The sequence below is a fragment of the Emydura macquarii genome, unplaced genomic scaffold (genome assembly GCF_026122565.2).
Source record: "Emydura macquarii macquarii isolate MOO-44397 ecotype Brisbane River unplaced genomic scaffold, CSIRO-AGI_Emac_v2 contig_3477, whole genome shotgun sequence".
NCBI classification, from domain to species: Eukaryota; Metazoa; Chordata; order Testudines; family Chelidae; genus Emydura; species Emydura macquarii.
This window is the reverse complement of record NW_027133614.1, coordinates 346,118-355,687: the sequence shown is the minus strand read 5'-3', so window position 1 is coordinate 355,687 and position 9,570 is coordinate 346,118. Positions and strand designations below refer to the sequence as shown.

Below are 9,570 nucleotides of genomic sequence, written 5' to 3'. Positions count from 1 at the left end.
GCCCTCTGTTTTCCAATCTGGGCATGGAATGGAGGCTGTATTCACATCTGTGTTCATACTAGTGATGAACAAGGGTAAGGCATCCACGTTGATTTTTAAGTCATTAGTAGCATTGCATCACACCAACGAAGAGGTTCTGTTTTACACTAAAGCTATTTTATGCTGCTTTAGCACTCTGAAGGGACTTTAACACGGGAGAAAGGTCCCTTTGAATGGCTAGAGAGGTGTAAATTGGCTTCAGTGTAAATGAAATTGAAGCCAATTTTTCACATGTATCACATCTGAAAAAGGCCAAATCCTATCTCTGAAGAATGGGACCAAAACCACAATATATTACATATATTTTATGGTTACCTGAAAGGAAAGCCAACCCATAGTTCTCATTCCATCATAACGTTTTTAAAAAATGTTCCTTTGGGCAGATATTTCTTAGGCTTAGCCTCAGCCCACAGCTGTATTTTTGGAAAGTTTCAGCAAAATGGGTTAAGCGGTATTTGAGTTATGGGAGAGGGACAGTTAAATCACTCATACAGAGTACTCTTCATTCTCAATCATTTCCAATCTGATTTATAGGCAACATTCCTAATTTTCCCATGGTACAGCAGCTATCTAACCCATTTCTGAGATTCAAGTGGAAACAGCATCTAGTATTTGCCTAAAAGGGACACACACACACTCTAAGGCTCACTTAAAATCATCCTGTTGAAGCTTTCCAAGTGAATTCACCTTCGGCTGAGCTGAAGCACAGCCATTTAAACCTCAGTTACCAGAGCACCAAAACCAGAATTCGGAATGAAATGTTTTCAAGGTCTTTGTATGGGGGTTGGGATGTTACCATTGACTGGAAATCAGCTGCTCTAATACCTCTGTATCTTCTTAGCAAGGTCAATTATTGTCGAGTTTCCTTAAAATCGCAGCACTGATGACATAAAAACATGGGACTTGAAGGGCCGTCTTGGGTCACTGAGTCCAGTCGCCTGCTACCACTGGCAACTCCATCAGATCACCTTGTTTGTAAACTTATCAAGCAACATCTTAAAACTAGTTAGGTTGTTTGCCCCACTGCTCCTATTGGGAAGCTGCTTCAGAACTTCACTCCTCTAATAGTAAGGAAGTTTCTTCTAATTTCCAGCCTAAAGTGATTCATGGCCAGTTCACCCCCATTTCTTCTTGTGCTAACCTTCCTTTAGCTTAAATAGCTTTTCTCTCCCCCTTGTGTTTACCCCCTGAGGTGTTTATAGAGAGCAATCATATCCCCTCTCAGCATGCCTTTTGCTTGGCTAAACAATCCAGGCTCTTTTAGTCTCCTCTTGTAAGATAGGCTCTCCATTCCCCTGTACATCCTAGTAGCCCTTCTCTGCACCTGTTCCAGTTTGAATTCATCCTTTTTGAACACAGGCAATGGCACCCGCATCCTCTTCCCCATGTTACAATCAGTCTTTAGCTTTTTGGCAAGAGCATTGCTGCTCACTTGCAACCTGCAGACTTTTTACACAACTTAGCACCACAAAGTCATCAAACTAAACACTAATTCCCAGAGCTCAGAAGCCTTCTTTCTATTCCAAAATATGTTTACCATATGATGCATTCTGGGATATTAGAATGCTTTACTGACCCATCTCTTGATGTAGCTCTATGGGATAATACACCTTTGTGGTTACACATTCTTTACGTTAGATTTATAAGGAGAAAACAGTTCTCCACACATTCCTACACATATGCATCTTCAAGGCCACATAATAGGTGTACTGGAGGAAAGGAAAGCTGGATCGCACATTTGTTATTTTTACTTTAATATTTCCCTTTCTATCTGTACATCTTTCAGTTGCTTAGGAAAATAGGAAATGCTATATTAGAATAAATCATTAATATTCCTGGTGTAGTCATTGGCTTAAGGACACATTACACTGCATTGTGCTTTTTTTAATTTTCTTTTTAAACTAACCTTATTTTTTTTGTTTCCACCAGAAGTCTTACACAAATACCTTACGCCCCTAGGAATTTAATTTCTCAAGTAGTTCTACAATATCTTTTTTCAATTTAGACACTGTGCTTTCCCTCCACAGTCCCAAAGGAATAACTAGCTATTGGGTATTTCCATCTCACTGGTTATGCTGTACCTCATGGGAGGTCTATCAGACCCAGAGGGACTTCCCACCTCTCCTCTATCTAAAAATTTATTTTCTGCCTCTTTGGCTACTTGATTAATTTCCTTTTCATTGCCATTATACATGACAACACTTATGTTCTTTCCTATTTGTCTCACATAGTGTAAAGCTCCATTTATCATAGAACTGATTTTGCTTACTTGCTCTCAGCTTCATAAAATGGAAAACAACAAAATACAGTTTGGTGCATGCCAGTTCCACTGTTACTTTGATTATTTTTATTTTCTGTGGTGGACAGCAGCACTATAACCAATGTGCCTACATTTAAGAATATGAATAATCCCATGGAAATCAATGGGACTAGTCACAGGCTCACATGTTGATGCATATTGCTGAATTATGGCCTACATACCTCAATTCAGGATTTCCATGGAGCTTATTTATTTTTGAAGACCTAAAAAGTCTACATCATGTGCCCTCAAAGGGCATTGATTATGTGCATACTGTCTGCCTTGCAACTGAATTGGAGGCATAACTGTGCTCAAGAGCCCTGCTCCAACGACAGAAGAATACATGAAAGGGGGCTCTGCTTACTCAACTGCTAAGAAAGCCTTTTCCAGTTTGCAATGACAAACCACACCCTGTCTAAAGGAGAGTGGGTACAGACACCCCAGAGCACAGTGTACTCATTCCATACTTCATTAAAACCCTACTTGTGCATGTCCTCTCCCAAAATTGCCAATTACCAAGATATTAAAAAATAGATGCCTTCACCCTTCCAACAAGCCACCCACTTGACAAAGTGAGGTTCTATCACTGGAATATGGCTGGCAAGAAGGGCAGGCTGCTTCAGAAGGAAAATCAATTGATTTACAAAACCATGGTCATCTCAGTTATAGAAAAGGAAGCAGAGAAAGTGCACCCACAAAAGCGCAGAAGCTGTGTGATTCTGCCCTCGAGTCACAATAATATACTAAAGCCACTAGGGGGCACACCCACTATTAATCAGCCACAACAGCACCAATCAGTATACTTACAGCACACAGGGACAGTTTTCAGCAAGTAACCACTTAACAATATTTGCAAGAAGTCATGTCTACTGTTTATGCTATATGAGCTAGTAAGCTGGCTATACTATAGACATCCTGTGCTGTATGCTGATTTACAGTATTTCTACTAACCACAAAGCTTACTGATGCATGTTCGTAAATACTAAGAATAAGCTGTTTGGCTAGAGTGTAGATCTCCTTCCGACTTCTACAGCCCCTAGAGACGCAGAGTGATCATATCCTGAGACGCTCAGTGCAACCGTACAGGCTGGTACATGTTCTGGCCCAGCAGCACATTGAGAGCAAGATGGCACCAAGAATAGCTTTCCAATAGATCTCATTTTGTCCCAAACAGAGCCCAGATGTCCCACAGAATTAAGCACGACAATGCTGATATTTGTCAGCCATGCTGATCAGATGAGGCTTATGATGAACCTTTCATCCAGTCCTGGTTCATGCTCTGTGTGCAGCATAAGACACTGGATGTGTGCCTCTTCCTTTTCATCACTGATTCCAAACGGCAAAGAGAGCTGGTGCACTTAGGGGAGACAGCCAGAAGTATTTCACCACGCTGTACTGCATGTAACCCATGACAAATCCAAAGGCCACATCTGTCACATTGTGTCTGCCCAGCATGACTCTGGAGAGGCCCACAATGAGAGCCCAAAGAACCACCAGGACCCGCAGAGGAATGGCGAGCACCAGATGGTGCAGGACAAATCTGCACACCATGGCAGCTCTGGTAGCGTGGCCTGATGGGAAGGAATATTTATCCACTGAGATAGTGACAAACATGTCCATCTTGTTGTAAGTGGGACGTCTTCTCCTCACGAGCCCTTTCACCACCGCCACCAGGACTATATCCAGCACCAAAGCTAGGAGACAACAATAAAGGGGTCATTTTCCATTTTGTGTGTCACAGAAGTTAAACAAAAATAACTCAGGGATAAAAAACGCTGCTGTTGAAACCCAAAGTAATAAGCAAACAATACATTTAGTATGAACACCAATTCCATCCACACAATGAACACAAATAGGTGGAAAGAATATAGCATACGCTTTCTGGCTATGCATGTACCTGTGTGTACCTGCAGTCATCCTAGTGCCATCTGGGGCTTGGTGCAGTCGTCTGTTTTCAGTATCATTCCCTTCACTGTTCTACAGGTAGCCTCCAAACTCATTGGGCCAGATTCTCAGCAGGTATAAATCAGCATAGCTCCTTTGAAGTCAAGCGAGTGTCACCAATTTACACCAGCTGAAGATCTGGCTCATTGTGCCCCAGGGCTTTTCTCCTCTGGGGACCATTTCTGCTCACCATTCAACTCAGGGCTCTCACAAATCCCTTTTTCAGAAGGCAATGAAAGGATTACCGTTCTAATCTGTTATTGGGTTTGCCTCCTTTCCTAGGACCATCCTTGATCTAGATTCACACTTACACATCACCATGAACATTTAAGACCAACAGAAAACAGTTCATCATCAATAAGTGTCCTAGACACCCCACGTTCTTTGGCTGGCCAGGAGTTGCTAGGATAAGATGGTTTATATGTAGAGAATGCCTCTTCTCCCACCCTAAAATCCTCTTCATTCACCCTCTTCCTTCCCTTCTTCAGAAGTCCCACAACAGATGTCGTTCCTTTATCAGAGAGAACCTGGGTTACTCCATGGAAAGCCTGACAAGCTGATTTCTTCAGCCAGCATGAGCCCCTCTGGAGAGGGAAGGATGGTCCTTCAGCCTCCATGCCCCTGCTAGCCAGAAACAGGGGAATGACCTTGGGACCTGTATTCTGGAACTCTGAATCAGGGCTACAGAGGATATGATAATGCAGGAGCTCATGGCTGATTCCAACAAACGCTGATGAGTTCCAGACTACCCCAATGACCCTTCAATGTTTTCAAGTAAGCAGGCATGGCAGTCCATTGTGTTTATACAGTGGCAATGGCACAGCTGGCATCAGCTCCTGGTCTGTTGTCACAGAAAATGTAATTGGCAATAAAGTGGTGATGAAAGTGGTTTGCACACATTGCAAAATACATCACATATTTTGGGATGAAAGGCAGTCTCTACTTGGGACTGGAAACTGTAATAGCAGGGAGCGCTGAAGGCTAACACTAGCACAACCGTGTAACTCAACCCAGACTGTCTACACGCTGAGCTGTAGGAGCAGCAGCACTATTAGTACCTCAATTACTTTCATAAATACTAAATTCATTCACTTACACCACTTCCTGAAACCCTGCAAGTTGGACTCCCCAATTGGAATATTAAGATTTCCAGCTGAGGGATCCAGGGGTACCCTACTAGCTAGCTCACAGCACTATGTCTACCCCCACGGCCATGTAAAACCTAGATGACCAGAAACTGCCTAGGTATGGCAGAACAGGTGTTCCATAGACACAGAACAGAACAAAGCATATGTCAGTCTTCCGCAGAGGTGGTATCTCATCCCAGGCACCTCATCCCAGGCACATCCAGGATTGCCCCAAAAGTGCTGTGTCCATAGAATGACTGAAGAGACATTTGCCAGCTGAATCCCTTGACTGGCCACTCTGCCATGACAAGGGAATTGTGTAGCTCCAGGAAGTGCTGGCAGCCAGCCTGATGCAGCTGTGTCACTGTGGCATCAGCTTTGGCAGGTCCCCATGGGGACAGGGTTGCCTCTCCCACTGGTTGCCCAGCTGTGCTCAAGGCAGGCCCGTGCCCTTGGTAACAGAGCAGCAGGGGCCTAAGAAGCTGGGAGAAAAGTGGCCAGGGTGGGGATACCGGCACAGACCAGCGCCGGGCTGGGCTCTCGGGAAGCAGCTGGCAGAGCGGTGTGATGGGGGGTGTGACTCAGCCGCTCTCTGCCCGCTCTCTCTGCCCAGCCTGGGCCCAGGCCCAGTCCCGAGCCAGCAGCGATGAGGAGGGGAGAGGCGGCCCCTCACCGAAGAGCAGGTTGAGCAGCACCTCGCGGCCCGCCGGGCTCTCGCTGCGGCCCAGCCCGTACACGGTACCCGCCAGCCAGGGCACGCCGTGGCCAGAGACCTCGAGGAGCCGCAGGAGGGGCCGGGCGCTGCCCCAGGCCGAGCGCTCCCCGGCGCACACGCCCAGCCGCCGGGAGGCCCGCAGGTCGGCGGCCAGCAGGGAGCGCAGCGCCACGGCGGCGCAGGACGGGCTGGGGACAGGCTCCGCGCGCCGGGACGGGCTGCTCCGGGGGCTGGACATGGCAGCAGGGGCCGGGCACCAGCCCGTCGTTCCGCTCCGGCTCCTGCAGTCCGGCGTCCTCCGTCACTCAGCGCCCCCAGCCGCTTCCGCTTCCGCTTCCACTTGCCTCACGTGACTCCGCGCAGCCGCCTCTGGTCACCATGGAAACCAGGAGGGACCCGAACCGGCGGGGCGGGGAGAGGGAGGGGCCTCCTGACTCCTGCCCCATGGGGCGGGGAAGGATGGGTTATGCTGGGGTGGGATTGGGGAAGTTCCCAGCCCTTGGGGCGAACCATGGGCGGCTTGAGGGAGTGACTGCTGCATGGGGCTTTGAGAGAGTGGAAAAACGAGGGACTCTGTGGTGCTGTGAGGTGTCAGGAGCCTGCAAAAGGCTGGTGCAAGCCCCAGCTGCTGCAGGTATGTCATTGGGGAGAGTCACAGCTTTCCCTGGAAAAGTTTCTAGTCCTCCTGGTGGTAGAGAGAAGCTCAAAAACACGACCACAGCGATTCCACAACCAGGAGGCAAAGAGTGAGCCACCCGAACCTGGTGTTTCTTTAGATCACATGCTTTTTAAAGCCAGTCTCATGGTTATGGGGGACATAATTTAAGACTTCGAATTGCTTTGGATTGGCAATGCTGATTGTGGGGCAGGGTGAGTACAGGCTCCTACATTGCAGGTTGCTGTACCTTGTGTGTGTGTGTGTGTGTCTGTGTAAAAATAGATGCTCTTGTCAGGGGGGAGGAGAATGGCCTTTTTACCCTGGGCAGGTGGCATATGGGTCTGCCCAAGGGGGCAGATGGGAGCAGAGGGTACTGTACCTGGGGCAGAGGATGTATTATTTCAGTGATGACTGGGGCAGGTTTCAGAATAACTTACTTATTTTAACTACTAGCCCGGCGGCATTCGTATCAAGTAAACCCAGTAATATCTGGCCAGGCTGTATCTTCTTATTCTCCACAATCGCTTTCTCTCCATGGCAAGTGGGGCACTTCACAGTGTCTCCCAGGATGTCGAGCAGGTTACATTACTACTGAAGTTTAATCCTTTATAACACAGCTTCCCTTTTAATCGATTTCCTCAGTTTGCTCATTTTGCACTGGTGAAGCTGAAGATAATGTTTTGGGGATTTTTAACCATTCTGCAGAGTAGTGCTGTCCAACCATACCCCGGGGGCCACTGGTTGCCTTCAAGGCCCAAAAAGGCAACAGTGTTAAGAAGGTAGTGGGGGTTTGGTTATGAATTGGCAGTGTGCTCCCTGGGCCAGCCCCTCTATCCTGGAACTGAAGTGTTTGAATCCGGCCTGGTGCTGTGCCTAGCCACCACATCTGCCTCTCCATGGTTTCCCCTACAGCATCTCTGCTGGGAGCCCCCTGAGTGGCTGCTGAGCCTTACCTGGTGCAGCTGCTCAGCAGCTTCCCTGCTGGCTACCTCCAGTATCACGGGTGGGAGGAGAGCAGCTCAGGCCGCAGGTCAGGGAGAGCAGGAAAGGAGCTTGGCTGGCTCTGCCTGACTCTAGGGGAGCCCCTACCACACGCTGCCATCCAGAGCAGCTCAGGAAAGAGGGGAAAGGAGGAGAAACTGAGAACCAACATCCAGTTGTGGCTCCCTGATCCTTAGCCCCAACCCAGATTAGAGCAGCATGGGGCAGCTCTAATTTCAACCATCTGAGTGGGCCCTAAGGACCACAAGTTAGCTGGGAATAGCAGAGGGCATCACAACCCAGCCACGCTCCTCTTCACTTCCAACACCACCTCTGGGCCAGAGACTATGAGGAAAGGAGGTGTGGGAACTGCGCTATTTCTACACCTGCTGTGCAGGCCCTGCTGTTGGGTGAGTTCCCAGCAAGGGATTTGTAGGTGGTTTTTGGTCTATTTGTGCCACTGGCACAGTGCAAAATGAGCAGAACATGGCAGAGGATCTGCCCTAAAGCACTGACTGTGTCCTCCTTGATCTGTATGAAATAACACGTTTGGACCTGAAGGAAAATAATTGTCTGTTTGACCATAGTTACTCCATCTTAGTTCTTTGAGTGTTCGGCTCTCTGCTGAAATCACCCCCCTTCTCTTCCTCTCCCCCATAGTGTTTAATCCTCTGCCAGGGTTAGAGAAAGGGCAAGGAGACAGCCAACTGCTTTTTAATTAGTCACACAGCCTTGAGAGATAGATCAGACAACTTTGATAGATAAGTAGAAATCTTTTGTTAACATGTTATCTGTTATGCATACCTTTAGAAATAGAAAAGTATAAACCAATAGCAATAGTAGTAATAATTTGAATATACCTATAAGCATCAAGAATTCATGCATATGTAATTTCTTTGTCTTGTTTGTATAAATATGCAAAAGAGCATGCCTTCGGGGTCTCACACTGACCACTTGCTGGGAAGTGTTTGACCTCTGCAGAAATAAAGCTTGGAGACTGCCCAATTACCTGCGTGGATCTCTTTTCTATCTGGTGCAGGGTAAACGAACCTCATTTGGAATCTTTTTTTTCCAACAGACCAGAGGCTGCAAAGGCTGAAGAGCACAGGCCTAGAGAATACCAGGGTGAATTGTAAAAGGCAGTGTATTGAAATTGGGGTCATGCTGATCATTTCAAATGAGAAGGCAGCAGAAAACCTAAAAAGGAAATGCCCAAACAGAGCCAGAGTAAAGGAAAAACAGCAAACCAAAACTTTAACAACTCCTTGATGGAGCAGAGAGTGTGTTTTGACTGCTACAGGCTCTGTGCACTCTGCTTCACAAAATGGCAGCAGACCCTGTAACTTTCTGTAGGATTTATCAGGACTCCTCACTGTGGTATCTGAGCACCTCACCATCATTATCCTCAGAGCCCCACTGGGAGTACGACTGTTATCCCATTGTACAGCTGGAGAACTGAAACACAAAGGCTCCTTCAGTTTTCCTACAGCCACATTACTGCCCATGGAGTGACTCCACTGTCCAGTGAGAAGAACTCTGCCGTCTCTCAGCCACCTGCAGACCCAGATGACTTGAATTAAAATATGGAGTGTCTTTTTGGATTATCTTTTGTCAGGGTGAGTTAGTTGCCAGAGACACTGGCTATGTCTTCACTGCCACAGCAGGTGTGTGTTTTATGGTGAGAGAGATAGCATGCGTTAGCTGACTCACTGTAAGATCCTAGCAGAGACAAGGCACTGTAATTATTCACCTCAATATAACTAGGTGAAGTCAGTCCCAGATGGGGGCATATAGGGTTGACCTCGAT

The 9,570-nt window shown here is 47.2% G+C and overlaps 1 protein-coding gene and 1 long non-coding RNA gene across 2 annotated transcripts; one reads left to right on the top strand and one right to left on the bottom strand.

Moving 5' to 3' along the window:
* Positions 1-1,606: 1,606 nt before the first annotated feature.
* Positions 1,607-6,429, bottom strand: PLPP6 (phospholipid phosphatase 6). Its single transcript, XM_067535078.1, has 2 exons — positions 6,083-6,429; positions 1,607-4,032 (listed from the first exon to the last, which is right to left on the bottom strand). Exons 1-2 carry the CDS (start codon positions 6,360-6,362, stop codon positions 3,662-3,664), a joined length of 651 nt encoding a protein of 216 aa, XP_067391179.1. The 5' UTR covers positions 6,363-6,429; the 3' UTR covers positions 1,607-3,661.
* Positions 6,430-6,618: 189 nt separating this feature from the next.
* Positions 6,619-9,356, top strand: LOC137144727 (uncharacterized). The gene is made up of 2 exons (XR_010917467.1): positions 6,619-6,758; positions 8,842-9,356. It is a non-coding gene; the product is annotated as an uncharacterized lncRNA (long non-coding RNA).
* Positions 9,357-9,570: the final 214 nt, after the last annotated feature.